The following is a 17,098-nucleotide window of genomic DNA, read 5'->3' as shown; positions in this document are numbered from 1 at the left end:
AACTCGAGTTTACAGCCCAAAATCGATTTTTTACAGCTAAAACCAATTATTTGCCTTAGAACATTACGAAATTACGTTTTATATGAAAATATTAAATATAAAAGTTATAGAAATTTGTAAAATACTACTTTTTTCTATTGACATCAAATCATGAAAATGCTTATAACTCGAGTTTACAGCCCAAAATCGATTTTTTACAGCTAAAAACTAATTATTTGCAGTAAAACATTACGGATTTGCGTTTTGTATGAAAATATTAAATATAAAGTTTATAGAAATTTGTAAAATACAACTTTTTTCTATTGGCATCAAATCATGAAAATGCTTATAACTCGAGTTTACAGCCCAAAATCGATTTTTTACAGCTAAAAACCAATTCTTTGCCTTAGAACATTACGAAATTACGTTTTATATGAAAATATTAAATGTAAGAGTTGTAGAAATTTGTAAAATACTACTTTTTTCTATTGACATCAAATCATGAAAATGCTTATAACTCGAGTTTACAGCCCAAAATCGATTTTTTACAGCTAAAAACTAATTATTTGCAGTAAAACATTACGGATTTGCGTTTTGTATGAAAATATTAAATATAAAGTTTATAGAAATTTGTAAAATACAACTTTTATCTATTGGCATCAAATCATGAAAATGCTTATAACTCGAGTTTACAGCCCAAAATCGATTTTTTACAGCTAAAAACCAATTCTTTGCCGTAAAACATTACGGAATTACGTTTTACATGAAAATATTAAATGTAAGAGTTGTAGAAATTTGTAAAATACTACTTTTTTCTATTGACATCAAATCATGAAAATGCTCATAACTCGAGTTTACAGCCCAAAATCGATTTTTTACAGCTAAAAACCAATTATTTGCCTTAGAACATTACGAAATTACGTTTTATATGAAAATATTAAATATAAAAGTTATAGAAATTTGTAAAATACTACTTTTTTCTATTGACATCAAATCATGAAAATGCTTATAACTCGAGTTTACAGCCCAAAATCGATTTTTTACAGCTAAAAACTAATTATTTGCAGTAAACATTACGGATTTGCGTTTTGTATGAAAATATTAAATATAAAGTTTATAGAAATTTGTAAAATACAACTTTTTTCTATTGGCATCAAATCATGAAAATGCTTATAACTCGAGTTTACAGCCCAAAATCGATTTTTTACAGCTAAAAACCAATTCTTTGCCGTAAAACATTACGGAATCAAGTGCGCGGTAGCGCCACGAAGGCGAGTTTGAGAAGCAGACGGAGCCGCGGCGCCCGTGACATATTTACTTCTATATTGGTGTTCGGATTTTTCATTATACAAAAAAAAATACTTATCATCATTATTGGTTGGATTTTTTGGCTTATTAGCATGTCTTCTGAGCTAAACTATGATTTCCAACAAAAACATTAGTGAAAAAGCTGCCTATTTTTATAATATGGGAGTAGATAATCCAAAAATGCTGAAATCACCTATTTATTCTTCAGCCCGAAATGTGGTAGGACCGTGAAGTTAGCCGCGCACGGCCAAGAGTAAGGGGATTGCTTTCTCATAAATATCGAAATCCCGCTCATTTCCGCTATTCAGGTTGAGGTTACTATATGCTTTCCCGCCATATACTTACTGCCGATTTTATTTATAATCGTCATACAAGAGAATCGTTGTGTTTTTTTAATCTGGTCTGGCTAAAAGAAATTCATTTTTAAAGTCCAACAATTCAGTGCATTCACTTTATAAAAATGAATTGTAGTTCTTCTTATACAACCGATGAGGAGATGGAGTATTTGGAAGATCGTGATGTAACCACGTAAGTATTTGTGAGGTTATATTGTTTGTTTTTATTTCACGTTTTATATTGTTTTTTACGTTTACATTATAGAATCATTGTGGGGTATGTCGATGCAATTACTGCTCCTGCAAAAGCTCCTGGCAAGAACGATTTATTATTTAAATTTGTTGTATCAAATGGAAACAGACGCATTCCTATTCTTGTATGGGACGTAGATCTTATCAATAAATTATCTAAAGAAATTTGTTCTAGCAGGGTAAGTTATCTTACTTATTATTTACATCATACCATAGTTTTCAATATGTATATTTTTGTTTCTTTTTTATTTATAGGTAGTAAGTATTAATGGTGGCCACTGTCGAGCTGTTGCCCCATCGAAAATCAAGGACGAAAGTAATTTGGTCCCATTTGAAGTAATAATAAAGGAAAATACAGAAGTTTCTTTTTTGGGCTATCACAACTTACAAAATCAAACGACGAATCAACTTCAAAAGGCCACTTTTGATAACATACACACTTTAGAAGGACTAATAGGTGAGTAGTAATTTTTAATTGATATTTTTTATCTAATTTGTTATTTTTACCTATTTCCCAATTGTTTTATTTGTTATTTTTACCTATTTCCCAATTGTTTTAGAAATTTCTGGCTACATAAGAACGAAGTTTTCGTTATTGCACAATCGTAGTGGCCATATGACTTATGGATTAGGAGCAATCACCGATGGGATTAAAAAAATCACTGTTCAAGTGAAACAGTTTACGGAATGTGAGGTTGAAATTGGAGATTATGTCACTGTTACAGGAATATTAAAAGGCCAAGGTTGTCTTTACATGTATATAATTTTTGACATTTAAATTTAATATGCGATATTAAAATCCATTTTTTGTAGACTTCTTTTGATAATTTCTTTTCTTTTTTAGACTCCCTTGTAACAATTTTTTGCGATAGCATCAATAACATAAAGTTGGATGCTGAAAAACCAGCTTTAACAGCAGCAGAAGTTCAACGTGGTAGCCGACCAGTTAAACGCATACGCACAAGTGACAAAAAATGTTGAATTACATTTAAAATATTCCATATATTTTGAGTTCTACGGTTAAAAGCTATTATTTATTGATTATTTAAAAAAAAATTACTGTTACATATTTCATATGTTCTGAGTTTTACGGTTCAAAGCTTTTATTTATTACTTTGCTTTTATTTTATACTATTACAATTTTGAACTAGATTAAAGAAGAATAACAAATCATAAGACTAATTACGTACAAGTTTGGTACAAAATGTGATTCATAGTTTTATGACTGTGATATTAGAAACATATTTTGATAGTTATTCTTCAGACTAAAAATATGTGATACTCGTGTTTATCGAAACTAAAATAATTATATATTTAAAAAGTCAATACTCTTATTATAACAGTATTTTCATAATGTTTAATTAGTTTCAAAGATTAATATATAATTATGATATTTTCAGTTACACGCTAAAGTATAATGACTTCAAAGACTAATTGACTTAAGATTTTCAATTACATGTTCAAGTATTTAAATAATTTAAATGACTTTTAAGACTTGTTACAAGAAGAGAATTGTATCTTTTAAAGATAAAGATGACTCCGTAAACAAAAGTATATTTGTAGTTCCTAATATAGAATTTACTATATTAAAAAGTTAACATAATATTTCTATATAATTTTGTATTTGCATGAAGTTTGTTTATTTGTTTGTACAAACAATGTATCAAGTCTACGTATATTTTTTATAATATAAAGTAAATAAAAAGACTATTATGAGATTACGATGATATAAAACTGTTCTTTTTGGCAACATATATTTCAAACAAAAAATAAGTTAATTAATTAAATAAAATAAGTAGTACAATGTTTTTGAACAAATATTTTTTATTGTGTATATATAGTATAATTAATAATTTATAATAAGGGTACAGATAAAACTGGAGGTCTTAGAGTTTTAAGAATTTTTACAATTTTAACTTTTCCAGACATATGAGCCATAATGTGCTTTTCCAAATATTTTTTGTTAACGTATGTTCTCTTACAATAATTACATGTGTAAACATTTTTAGGATGTTGTGAGTTTACATGTTTTCCAAAACATCTTTTCTAACAAAAGTTTTATTACAGATATGACATGTAAAGTTACATAGATCAGTATGTGTCAATCTATGAGTTTGTAGATGTTGATTTTGGGAGAACTTCTTATTACACTCATTACAACTGTAATTTTTCAAACCTTTATGTATACTTTGATGTACTTTTAATTGCCCATTTGTTTTGAAACTTTTTTCGCATATTAAGCATTTAAAAGCTTTCACAGTATCATGGATCTTGATATGCACATTTAAATTTCCCATTTGAGTAAAACTTTTTTTACATATAGTGCATATATGTGGTTTATTTTTTGAGTGTATTCTTTCATGTATTATTAAATCTCTCTTTCTTTTAAAAGTTTTTTCACAAGAAACACATGTGTACAGAACATTTTCAGAATTTTTATCGTTTTCCATATTTAAACAATATTCTTCATGCAGGTTACTTGATTTTCAAAATAAAAATTTTATTTAAATCTGTTCCAGATTGATTCGTGTATCATACTGCCTACAAAGTTAATTATATTTTAGGGTTAGGGTTATACTTATTTCGTACAAATTATTATTCTATTTTATTAATATACGTGACTTACCTTTATTTTACAACGTCTAACATTTGTTAAAAAATGTTATAAATTTTTTAGAGCTACATAAATAGCCGTATAGTTGAAGAAATATATGAGAAAGCAATCCCGTGCGCCGTTGATGACAGAAACTTATGGGAAAGCAATCCCGCGCGCGGCTCACGACAGAAATTTATGAGAAAGCAATCCATGCGCGATTTGGATGCGCAGTTGCATTTTTTTGGACTCGCATATGTAACCGCGTATAAAGAAGTATACGTGACGTATCTGAGCGTGAGAACAACAAACAATCAACGTGTTTATGTTGATAACAAAAAAGCTTGTAGAGTATACATGGTTTGGAGTTAACAGCTTATTAAGGAAGAATAAAAGATTTTCAAGAGTACATAGCTTACATGGCTTGGAGCCAATAACTTTAATAAGGGAGAGAGAAAAGAGCACCTGGCAAATAACATGCAACTTCATTTTTACTTTCTACAACATTCCACCTGTTGATTTCCAATTATTCGGTGCAAGTCAACGTTCATTTTAGCAAAAACAGGTAAAAATTATTAAAAATATGTTTTTCTAACATTATTTAAATGGAAACTTTTAGATTACAAGGCATGTGCTAAGAGTGGTAACCTAACCTGCACATCTATACACACAAACATATACATAATCACACACAACGTTCACTGCCTTAACTACTCTAGTATGCACGTGAATTTTAAAAACATCAGTTACAATTTGTGTGTTGAATATTACCAAGGATGAAGTCCAGATGTAATTATCTTAATAGATATTCTCAACTCAGTGTTCGAGTCAGTCGCAGGTAGTATATATCATTATGGTGGCATATATGCAGAGCATTATAATTTTTGCTGTACATTTTAGTGTAGATACTTGTTTCATTATGCACAAACAGGTTAGCGTAATAATTTTTACTTAACAAACTCTGCTAGGTGTTCCACATCAAATCCTATGGCTTATAGTGGACAAAATGTACAAATAGGTGTTTATATGAAAATGTAACTGAAACACGTGAAATCAAAACAATTAGATATATTGTTTCAATATCTTTAAATAAATCACCTTGTACAATTTTAAACCTCTGAGTATGATAGTTTTGAGAGCGAAAACAAAATCAGAAAACAAGCAGTCGTATGTAACTATTGATAATTTTTGTTCGCACTCAATTAAAAACTATCATACTTGGAGGGCTAAATTTTTGTGTGGTGATTTTTTTCAAGATGTTCAAATTTTGAACAGCTACCAAAGACAGACAAGATAAAATTGTTACGCTATCTTGTTTCTATGTAATAAAACAAGCATCTACACAAAAAATTTTACATCTTTGCATTAATACACTGTATATATGCCACCATATGTGACTGACTCGAACACTGAGTTGAGACGTACATCTTTCAGGATAATTATGTTTCTTACAGGTTATTAAAAACAGCAAATTAAATACACTCACACTATATGACACCATACTTACTGTACACATAAAAACTCTACACAATTGCATTTTCCTACATGAAAAAACTCTACGCAGATATATTTTCTACACGAATATTTCCTACACTTATTTTTTATTATTTTACTACACTGCAAAACTCTACACAAACGTATAACCTATTGTTGTAACAATGATATAACAATAGGTTATGATATTGTGTAGAGTTTTGCAGTGTAGTAAAATAATAAAAAATAAGTGTAGGAAATATTTGTGTAGAAAATATCTGCGTAGAGTTTTTCCGTGTAGGAAAATGCAATTGTGTAGAGTTTTTATGTGTACAATAAGTATGGTGTCCACTATATCAGTTTTCAACTTATTCTAACCTCTTTCCCATCATGCTTCCACAGTTAACCTTTTAAGTAGTTATTTAAATATTATTACTTAAGAAACGATTCTAATTTTTTTTTTGTAATTACTCTTTTTACCTTTACATATCTTTGCCATGTTTTGAACCAGAATCGTTTAGTTTTTATTAGTTCGCTTACTTTCTACCAGAGACGATTTTTTTTATTTATCTACATAATTTTTTCTTTTATTTTACAGCTAAAATTGGATTGAAGAATAACGGTACTCTCTATGTCCTACAAAATACAAAATTGTAAGGTATATATACATATTTATATACATGTTTGCAATTACTTTTATTGACTTTTTTCATATTCTAATGTTATACCATATTTCTTTTTCAGGTTTTCTGTCTTTGAATAAAGCTAATGACTATAATATTAATGAAGTGTGATATTTAACATCCTAAGTAATTATAACTGATTATTGCAGTTTAGTGAAATTTGTTATTATGACTGATCATAGTATTACTGAACTTTGATAAAATTACTGTAATAATTGTCACAATGTAACAATAAAATAAATAATTTCAATTTTTCTCTCTCTTTTTTTTTACTGTATATATAGACTGCCTTCCGTCTATTTTTATTTACAAAACAATATCCTTACAGTTATAATTATTCCTTTAAAAATAATATCTATCCATATTTCCAACATTTATTTTTACTAAAATCCTGCCTTATCTAGCCAAAGCCATAGCCAAAGCCATTAGCCAAAGCCATTAGCCAAAGCCATTGCCAAAGCCATTAGCCAAAGCCATTAGCCATATGCATCAGCAAAAGCCATTAGCCAAAACCATCAGCTAAATTAAGCCATTATAGCCAAAACCATCAGCCAAAGCCAACAGCCATATAAATACCCCATGGTCATATCAGTTGAATATTGCTATATTCAGCGAAAGCTGTCAGTCATAAATATAGTTACAAATAGTACAGCCACACTATCGTGCAAACAATTGTAGATTAGAACCGATTAAAACGATTATAAACTATTAAAACGGAGCACTGTTGAGGATTACAATCGTTTATTAATCCAATCAATAAGAAATTGTGATTCGTTTTAATCGTTTATAATCATTTTAATCTGTTTAAATCTGCAACTGTTATCAGGGTAGCCAAGTCTCTACGTATCTAACCGAAGCCACCAATCGGAGACATCAACCATAGATAACCACAGCCACAAGCCTGTATTACCTGCAAACAGCCGAAGTCATAACCATTAACTGTATAACTATAAAACAGCTTTTATTAGCCATAATCAGATAGCTAATGTATTTAAATTAAAATAAATTTTACATTATTTCAAACAACCAAAGATTAATTAAACCAAATTTATATTAAATATATTTTTATATGATACTTGTACGTCTGCTCTAAGCGACAAGGCATTAATTAGTCCGCTAAGTGTTTATGTAGACTATTTTGTTAGAATATTATAAAATGGATAATAATATTACACAAAATTTCTCAGAATGTGCACGAAAACGTGTTACATCAGGTGATTTGCTGGAAGATTCTGACATTGATTTTTTTCTATTATTACTAACAAAATGTTCAAAATATAAGCCCTTTTCAACTTTACTTTTATACCTAGGTCTTATTTCAGAAATTCCGAGAAATCAAAAGCATATACAAATTATATATTTATCCTCAGTATGCAATAATCCAAACGATACTGGACATTGGGTAACTTCTTATTATGACACTGATTATATTTATGTTTTTGATTCTATAAATAATAAAGTAATGCACAAAGATTTAGAAAAATCATTAAAATTGCTACATCCTTATTATTTTCTGGAAGGTAAGAGAGTTATTTTCCCAAAGGTTCAACAACAAACGAATCAAAAAGATTGTGGAATTTTCGCCATAGCTTTCGCAATAACTTTATTATGCAAAATGAAACCAGATCTTCTTACGTATAATACTCATATCATGCGTCCACATTTACTGAAATTACTTGTTAGTAAGTACATCGCACATTTCCCTTGTATTATTACACCTATCCCTATAAATGTTCAGCCTAGAAAATTATATGATACAAATATTATCATTAATAATGCTTGTCTCAATGATGAACACATAGATTATTTTCATACAATGTTACAACAACTTTCTGCGTACCAACCCTACTCAACGTTGTATTTACAGAATATTTCAAAAATTTCGCATATAAATGAAAATAATAAACACATACAAATATTATTTCAACGTGGCTCCACAATAGGTCATTTTGTATGTACATATTACGATACTAGTACTTTATTTGTGTATGATTCAATGAATAATAAAGAACTTCATAGTGATATTAGTATAGTTTTAAAGACGTTACATCCTTATTGTTTTAATGAACAAAAGAAACCGATTATATTTCAAACAGTTCAGTCCCAAAAAAATGCTACAGATTGTGGTGTTTATTCTATAGCCTATGCTGTGACCCTTTTATTTGGTTATAGACCCGAGACAATGGTATATAATAACAGTGAAATGCGTAAACATTTGTTAAAAATATTTGAAACTAGAACAATTGAACATTTTCCATGTCTTAGTACTTTTTCCAACTATTGTTCACAATTTAACTTTAGTTCCATAACTGAAACAAGAGCTACAATTTCCGGTTTAGGTAACAATGTTATGCATAATAGAAAACGTACAAACGATCAAATAACGGACGAAACTTCATTACAAAACCATAGGGAAACAAATCTACATAGTCTCGCAATCAAGAAAAAAAAACATACTATCAAAAAAATAAAGATAAAATTTTACAAGCTCGAAGAGACAAACGTCGAATGAAAAAATGTAAAACTGGAACTGCACATAGCAATCAAAGTGTAATTGATGAAACTCAGAAATGTTTAGTTGATCAGTTATCGCCTCCAAAAAATATTAATATTGTCAAAAAATATAAATCGTGTAAAGTCACTGAAAATGAAAAATCTATTTCTTCTCTTAGTAATAATGAATCGAGTTCACAACTCCATATAAACGCGCACGATTACAATACAAAAAGCATTGATGATAATAACAAATCTGATTGTAATCCAAACTCTCAAAGTTACAATAAATCATGTAGTGAAAAGACAAACAATTATTTAGATTCTAATAGTAAGACAAGTTTAAAAAATAAAAAATATTATGAATCGCACAAGAAAAAGATACTAAGTAAAAGAAAAATACATTATTCAAATAACAAAACTGACATTTTGAATAAGCGCAGGAACAAATACAAGGATAATCGTGAAAAACTAGTAGAAAGACAAAATAAATACTACGATAAAATTAAAAACAAAATTGCAATGGCGAACAAAATTAAAAAGAAATACAATGTGATTAATGTTGTTAAGGATAGTACAATAAAATTAATAAAAAACAGTGAAAATTTTATTACCAATATTATGATTAAATTGGATTGTTCATTTTCTTCTTCACAACGCAGATTAGAGGCTGAAAATTTAGTATCTACTTCCATTTATCTTCGAGATGAATATATCAACAAAGTAAGAAAAGTGTTGAAAAATCTACAAAATAAAATTGAATTGTCATTGACTCGATTAGGTAATATATCTATTACGGATAATATAGACTGTGCATTAACTGCTTTATGCGGTATTCCTAAACATACTTCCTCCTCAGAACCATATTTTTCTGATGCAGCGTATGATTTTCGGCTTGGATTATTTAACGATTTTAATATTAATAATAAAGTTATTTTAAATGAAAAAGGACAAACCACCAATATTTTACCACTTATTATTGAAGAAAAAAATAAAAAAGGTAAAGTTTGGGAATGCAATGGTTACTGTAAAACTATCGATATTGATATATTAACAGAGCTACAAGCATTTTTTTTAGATATTCTTAAAGTGACTTTCAGAAATGCTTACAAGTTTTTTTTATCTATAGATATATGTTCAGCTCAATCACGCAATATTGATAAGCTTGGTCATCCAAACATTTGTTATAACCAACCCCTATTATGTACTTCAAAATTTTTAAAGTTGCAAGTTTTATCATCTCATTATCCTCATTTGCGAACGATTCAAAGATCTCTTTATGAATTGAAACATTTGTATACTTTTATTTTGGACATAGAAAATGCTTTAAATGATGCAGATGTAGTGTTATTAAGAGATATTATACAAAAATCCAAGAAACTTGGTGTACCTATGAAAAGCAATAAAAACCTGAATCAAGTAAATTTAAATGAATCAGAATTAAAAGAGCAGTTTTGTATTGGCATCAAGGAATATACAAAAATAGTAACGGATCCACCTACGATTCCTTGTATTTCATGCGAAAGACTATTTTGTGCTAGAGACATTCAACATTATGATCAGAATAATGCAACTAATGTTGCTTTTGAATTACTCGGCATAGAACGTGAAAATCTTTTTCAAAAACTTAAGAAATTGCATAACATTACCGATAATTCTATATGCAGACCTTGTTTAACAAATTTAAGAAAAAATATCATGCCATCCAACTGTATTTTAAATAACCTTTTTGTGGGAGAAGTTCCAGAAGAAATTAGAAGTCTCAATATGATAGAGAAAATTTTAATACAAAGGGCAAAAGCTTTTCAAACAATTACGAAACTAAATACCGTTATGAATAAAAATATTCCTCATTATGTAAAAATTGATAAAGTAATTGGTAGAACATTTCATTTACCTTTACCACTAGAAGAGACTTTAAAAAAGATATGTCCTGATACTGATCCCATTAATGCAGATCACGAATTATATATCTTGATTCGAACACACCCAACAAAAGCTAATAAAATTTGGGAAGATTACATTGATATAAACAAAGTATGGAAGGCGTTACAGTGGCTAAAGAAAAATAATTCTATTTATGAAAAAATTGAACTTCCATCTAATCCCCAAATGTTATTGGATACACTACACGAGCAATTAGAATATGAAGAAAATCATGAAAACGCAGAAGAAGAATGTACACCTAAAACAAATACAGTACCAAACGAACCCCCAGTACGTCCGTTATTAACCCAAAAATCTGAGACGGACCCTTTTTATGACCATTACACCATTTATCCTTTGCATGACAAAAAAAAGAATGAATCAGATACTGCACTTTACCAGATGTTGCAAGTTTCCGCTGCTGCTTTAGATAACAGAGGAAAAGATTTAGATCTCAAATGCTTTCCTGATTTATATCCTTACGGAAAATATGGGCAACATGCTGAAAGAAAGCCTAATTTAAGAGATTTCGATTATATTAAGAGTAGATTAGCATCGAAACATTCACAATTTAGATTGAATATTCAATATCTGTTTTTTTCACTTTACAATAATACACTGAGACAAATAAATGCTGGAATATTTCAAATGCTTAATATCATCAATCCAAGGTATAAGTACACGGTCAAAGAATTTCTGCAAATGTTAAATGAAAATAAACTAGATGGTAATTTAGATACCATTTTCTCTCGTTTGCCAGGTACTGAATCGTATTGGAAAAAAGTTCGTAATGAATTGAGGTGTATGGCACGCGAGTACGGACCTGCTACTTTCTTTATCACTTTCAGCCCAGGAGAGTGGATGTGGTCTGCACTAGCGGAATATATAAAACAAGTAAATGGGTGGAATGATAGTCGTTCTATTTCGCAATTAATAGCTGCAGACCCGGTATCAACTGCTAGATATTTCCAAAATAAATTCAAAGCTGTGTTAGCTTATATACTATCTAAGTCAAATCCGATTGGAAAAGTTACACATTATTACTGGGTCCGTGAATACCAAGGTAGAGGATTACCCCATTATCATTGTTTGTTTTGGATCCAGGATGCTCCGATTTATGGTACAAGTTCGAATGAAGAAGTGCAAGAGTTTATCTTACAACATATAACATGTCACATTCTAGATAAACAGATTTCGCCAGAACTTCATCGTCGCGTCTTAGCCTATCAACAGCACAAACACAACGATTATTGTATGCGCAAGAAACAGACAAAAACTGGATTTTCAACTGCTTGTCGTTTCGGATTTCCTCGCCCCGTAACTGATAGAATAATTTTAAGAGACGTATCTGTTGCTATTTCGAATCGAAATAAATTAAAAAATAAATCTCGATTTTATGATTTACCTAGAACAACAGATGAACAGAATATTAATGATTATATGCCTGCTCTATTGCTCATTTGGGAAGGAAATAACGATGCTCAATATATTGGAGAATCTTCTTATTTGTTGACCAAATACGTAAGCAAATATGGTACAAAAGGTGAAAAGAGCAATTTAGATTTCGCAGATATACAATCAAATAAACCGTTGTTTAACCGTCTTTGGGCTTTTGCTGTACGTGCCTTACAACATAGAGAATGTGGAGCGATTGAAGCCGCTGATGTTTTGTTAGGACATCCTTTGCATAGTACTGATCCCGAAACAATTGTTAAATGGTTGAATGTTAATATTATAAGGGGTAGAAAACTAAAGCCATTTAATGAAATCAAAAATCTTCCAGAAGATTCAACAGATTTATTTTATGATTCTTTCATAGATAATCATTATCCCAACAGACCAAAGGAATTAGATTCATTATGTTTGTATGATTTTGCTAAGTGGTTTGAGATTTCAAAGAAAAACCCAATTTACAAAGCTGAGTATTATGAAATGTCAAACGGCTTGTATTGTAAAAAACGCAAGAAACCTTATTTAATAAATCACTATCAGTTTAATCCAAATAATCAGTTAGAAGCTTACTACCATGCGTTGTTATTATTATTTAAACCTTGGAGGGATTTAGATGAATTAAAAGGTTCTGACGGAACATATTGTGAATCTTTTAAAAAACAACAGCATGAGCTAGCACAAGCGATGAAGTACCATGATAAATGTACAATTATACAAGAAGCTATGGATAATATGAATAAATTAATTCAGAATCAATTAGAACAAAGTGTAGCAGATACGCCCAAAAATTCAGCTCATATACCTGATGGCTGTGTACCGATTGAAGTAGAAAATGCTATGAATGATTTTCAAGCTGTTGTAGAAAAAGCTATTATTAGTAAACAAGACCTACAAAACTCGATTGCGAAATTTAATACAGACCAGCTAAGAGTTTTCAACAAAATAACTTCAGTTATACAATCAAATAGTAAAATACTAAGAATGTTTGTAAGCGGTCCTGGAGGAACGGGTAAAAGTTTTGTCATTGAAAATTTAGTTTCATGGAATAAAATACACCGTTGTAAAGATACAGCCGTCACAGCTCCTACTGGAATTGCTGCATATAATATCCAAGGACTTACAATTCACAGATTATTGCAACTTCCAGTAGAACACGGCGGCACAGCAGAGTATAAAGAATTATCTGGACCAGCTTTAAAACAAATAAGACAGACATTGCAGAATGTTGACTTGATTATTATAGATGAAATATCGATGGTATCGAATATTACTTTCATGTATATTCATTTGCGTTTAACTGAGATATTCGATACATCTGATACTGAGGATGGATGGTTTGGGAAAATTAACGTTCTTGTTTTTGGTGATTTGCTGCAACTTCCTCCAGTTCGCGAAGATTTTGTATTTGTTGGAATGAAAAAAAACAAATTGATAAGTATATCAAATCGATGATTACTTTTAATTTGTGGGAGCTATTCGAATATGATGAATTAACAATCAACATGAGACAAAAAAATGATCAAGCATACTCAGAAATTCTTTCGCGTATTAGATTAGGTTTTATGACTCATTCTGATATAAATGTACTGAAAACAAGAAAAATTGATTTTACAAGTAATGATTACTCGAAGAATATTCAAGAATTATGTAATTATTTAAAAAAATTACCAGTAGATACAGTGTGCTTATTACCTACCAAAAAAATGTGCAATGCCATTAATGAAGCAATGATGCTTACCATTGATTCAGAAGAAATTAATCTTGTTGCCAAAGATTCATACAAATGTGAAAAAAATCTACAAAAAAAAGTCTTGAAATTATTGAACGACGATGAAGACAATTTTTGTGGTATTGATCGCGTAATTACAATTAAAATCGGTTCTAAAGTTATGTTAAGAAGGAATATTGATGTTTCTATTGGGTTAGTAAACGGAACAATCGGCACTGTAGTTTCTCTTTCTAAAGATAGATCTACGGAGATTACAAGTATACGCATTGTATTACAGTCCGGAAAAGAACATGAAATACCTCGATTGGAATATAAATTTATTATCATGGATAAAATATCTATCACTCGAGAACAATTTCCAATTTGTAATAGTTATGGAATAACAATTCATAAAAGTCAAGGGTTAAGCTTGACAAATGCTGTCGTTGAAGCAGGAAACAATGTATTTAGTAATGGTCAAACGTACGTTGCAGCTTCTAGAGTAACTACTTTAGAAGGTTTGCATCTTATTAACTTTGATCCTTCGTGTTGCACTGCAGACATGACAGCTATTCTTGAGTATAATAGATTACGAAAAGAATATCGACCAGATCTAAATAGCTTTGATATTCCACAAGATCGCAAACAAATTCAAAGTTTAAAAGTGTATGATACGCGATGGTGTATAAAAAAAAATGAATTATTGACAGACGCTGAAAGTAATTTAAATCATATTTCCGATAGTACTTCGGATATTTCTGGTTTACCTAACAATGATGGAGTTTCTTGCTATGCCAATGCCTGTGCACAAAGCTTATTTCATTCAACAACTATTAGAAGAATATTATTACAACATAGCCATACAGACACTGTCAAATTAGTATTTCAACAATATATTAATAAAACTAATGTCGATATTCAAAAATTAAGAGAGTTCGCTGGTGAAGAATTTCAAACCGATACGCAGCAAGATGTGGCAGAATTTTTATTAAGTCTATGCAATAAGTCACTTATATTACAAAATATTCTGAATAACCAACTAATTGAAACAATCAGATGTCCTGGATGCGATGAAAGACAACATAGTAATACATCTAATAATTATATCGTTAATCTTTTCTTACCAGATTTTCGAGTTTGTACATTACAACAAATCATAGATTATAATATTGGCAATTGGCAAGATATTGAAAATTATTGTGATAACGGTTGTCAGTTAAAAAAGATTAAAAAAGCTGATTACGTAATCAGTAATACATTGGTGATTTTACAATTGATGTTATTTGATCGTACTGATGATAACGATATTGTAAAAATAACGAATTTAAAAATAAATGGAATACCATTAGCTAAGGTTGACATCAATGGTAAAAAGTATAGGGTTGCAAGTGGGATATTTCACCATGGTAATATTTCTCAGGGTCATTATACTAATATGTTACGACAACATAATCAGTGGTTTAACATCAGCGATAATGATGTTACTAAAAAACAATGGCCAAGAGGTGCTAAAAATGTTTACATTTTATTTTTAGAACAAATTTAATGTGTTTTAATACCTTTGTTCTAAAAGACATGAAATCTCAAAAAAAAAAACTTTTGACCAAAGTACAAAAGTTAGGCGAGTTTGATGCATTGCGTATTATTATGGTTTTCATTTTTATAACAAACTTGAGATACTTTAATAAGGTCGCTTAAAAAGATATGAAATCTCTAAAAAAAAACTTTTAAGCAAAGTAAAAAGGTTAGGCGAGTTTGATATATTGCACATTATCATGCATGTTAATAAAATAACTTAACAAAATAAAATAATTTTGTATACTACTAAATTAGAGATCAAAAACCAACTGAGATCAATTAAAGAAGGCAATTTTTTTGTTTACAATAAAATGACATTTCCAAAAACAACTGAGATCAATAAAAAAAAGTCAAGTTTGTATTAATTATTTTATTTTATTCACAATACAACAAACAAAAAATCTTTGTGTTTTATTGAAGGCTAAGACAAATGATTGCTGATTTTAACTTAAGTAATATATTGATCAATTACAAACAACTCAAGATACTACGTAACTTGCCATGCCCGTTTCACTTTATTCATGGTGTTGTCTAATTGCAATGTGTAGCTTTCTGCATATTTAACTTGTGTACACAAACTTCATTGTTATTTTTATTATTATATATATAATAATAAATTTGTAATGTAGATTACTAAATGTAATTGAACAAAAAAGAATTCAATAAATCATTTTTTCCTTTTGTAAAAAAAAAATATATAGAAATTTTAGTCATGGAAATTGTATTCATTTAAAAGTAGAAAATATGCACTAACAATTACTTTTAAAATAGTATTCATGAAATTCTGCATACTTTAAAAGATTTGTAAAAAGTTAAAAACATGAACAAACTTGGTATAACGTTGTAGCGTTTAAAAAAAAATTTCGTTGTTCACCTATGAATAAAGTGAAACGGGCATGGCAAGTTACGTAGTATCTTGAGTTGTTTGTAATTGATCAATATATTACTTAAGTTAAAATCAGCAATCATTTGTCCTTAGCCTTCAATAAAACACAAAGATTTTTTGTTTGTTGTATTGTGAATAAAATAAAATAATTAATACAAACTTGACTTTTTTTTATTGATCTCAGTTGTTTTTGGAAATGTCATTTTATTGTAAACAAAAAATTGCCTTCTTTAATTGATCTCAGTTGGTTTTTGATCTCTAATTTAGTAGTATACAAAATTATTTTATTTTGTTAAGTTATTTTATTAACATGCATGATAATGTGCAATATATCAAACTCGCCTAACCTTTTTACTTTGCTTAAAGTTTTTTTTTAGAGATTACGTTTTTACATGAAAATATTAAATGTAAGAGTTGTAGAAATTTGTAAAA

General features: G+C 29.2%; 3 protein-coding genes across 4 annotated transcripts; all 3 read left to right on the top strand.

The window, feature by feature from the left end:
* The first annotated feature begins 1,269 nt into the window (after positions 1-1,269).
* Positions 1,270-3,603, top strand: LOC116418299. Its single transcript, XM_031933361.2, has 5 exons — positions 1,270-1,815; positions 1,888-2,053; positions 2,130-2,331; positions 2,435-2,617; positions 2,719-3,603. The coding sequence occupies exons 1-5, from the start codon at positions 1,748-1,750 to the stop codon at positions 2,853-2,855; spliced, it is 756 nt and encodes a 251-aa protein (XP_031789221.1). The 5' UTR covers positions 1,270-1,747; the 3' UTR covers positions 2,856-3,603.
* A 1,916-nt stretch (positions 3,604-5,519) lies between these two features.
* Positions 5,520-9,220, top strand: LOC116418298. 2 transcript variants are annotated; one of them, XM_032602235.1, is made up of 3 exons: positions 5,520-5,634; positions 5,724-6,593; positions 6,685-9,220. In XM_032602235.1, the coding sequence occupies exon 3, from the start codon at positions 7,780-7,782 to the stop codon at positions 9,133-9,135; it is 1,356 nt and encodes a 451-aa protein (XP_032458126.1). In that variant the 5' UTR covers positions 5,520-5,634; positions 5,724-6,593; positions 6,685-7,779; the 3' UTR covers positions 9,136-9,220. The 2 variants fall into 2 exon arrangements, with proteins under 2 accessions (XP_032458126.1, XP_032458125.1); XM_032602234.1 differs by lacking the exon at positions 5,520-5,634 and having other exon boundaries at positions 6,501-6,598.
* Positions 9,221-9,822: 602 nt separating this feature from the next.
* Positions 9,823-15,569, top strand: LOC107981760 (the record flags this gene model as incomplete). Its single annotated transcript, XM_031933360.1, has 5 exons — positions 9,823-9,839; positions 10,388-13,895; positions 13,967-14,353; positions 14,501-14,720; positions 15,330-15,569. Coding segments are annotated over exons 1-5 (4,372 nt in total), but the record flags the coding sequence as incomplete, so codon positions are not given.
* Between the last annotated feature and the right edge of the window lie 1,529 nt (positions 15,570-17,098).

This window comes from Nasonia vitripennis, unplaced genomic scaffold, assembly GCF_009193385.2.
Source record: "Nasonia vitripennis strain AsymCx unplaced genomic scaffold, Nvit_psr_1.1 unplaced0149, whole genome shotgun sequence".
Classification (NCBI taxonomy): domain Eukaryota; kingdom Metazoa; phylum Arthropoda; class Insecta; order Hymenoptera; family Pteromalidae; genus Nasonia; species Nasonia vitripennis.
This window is presented reverse-complemented; position numbering and strand designations above follow the sequence as displayed.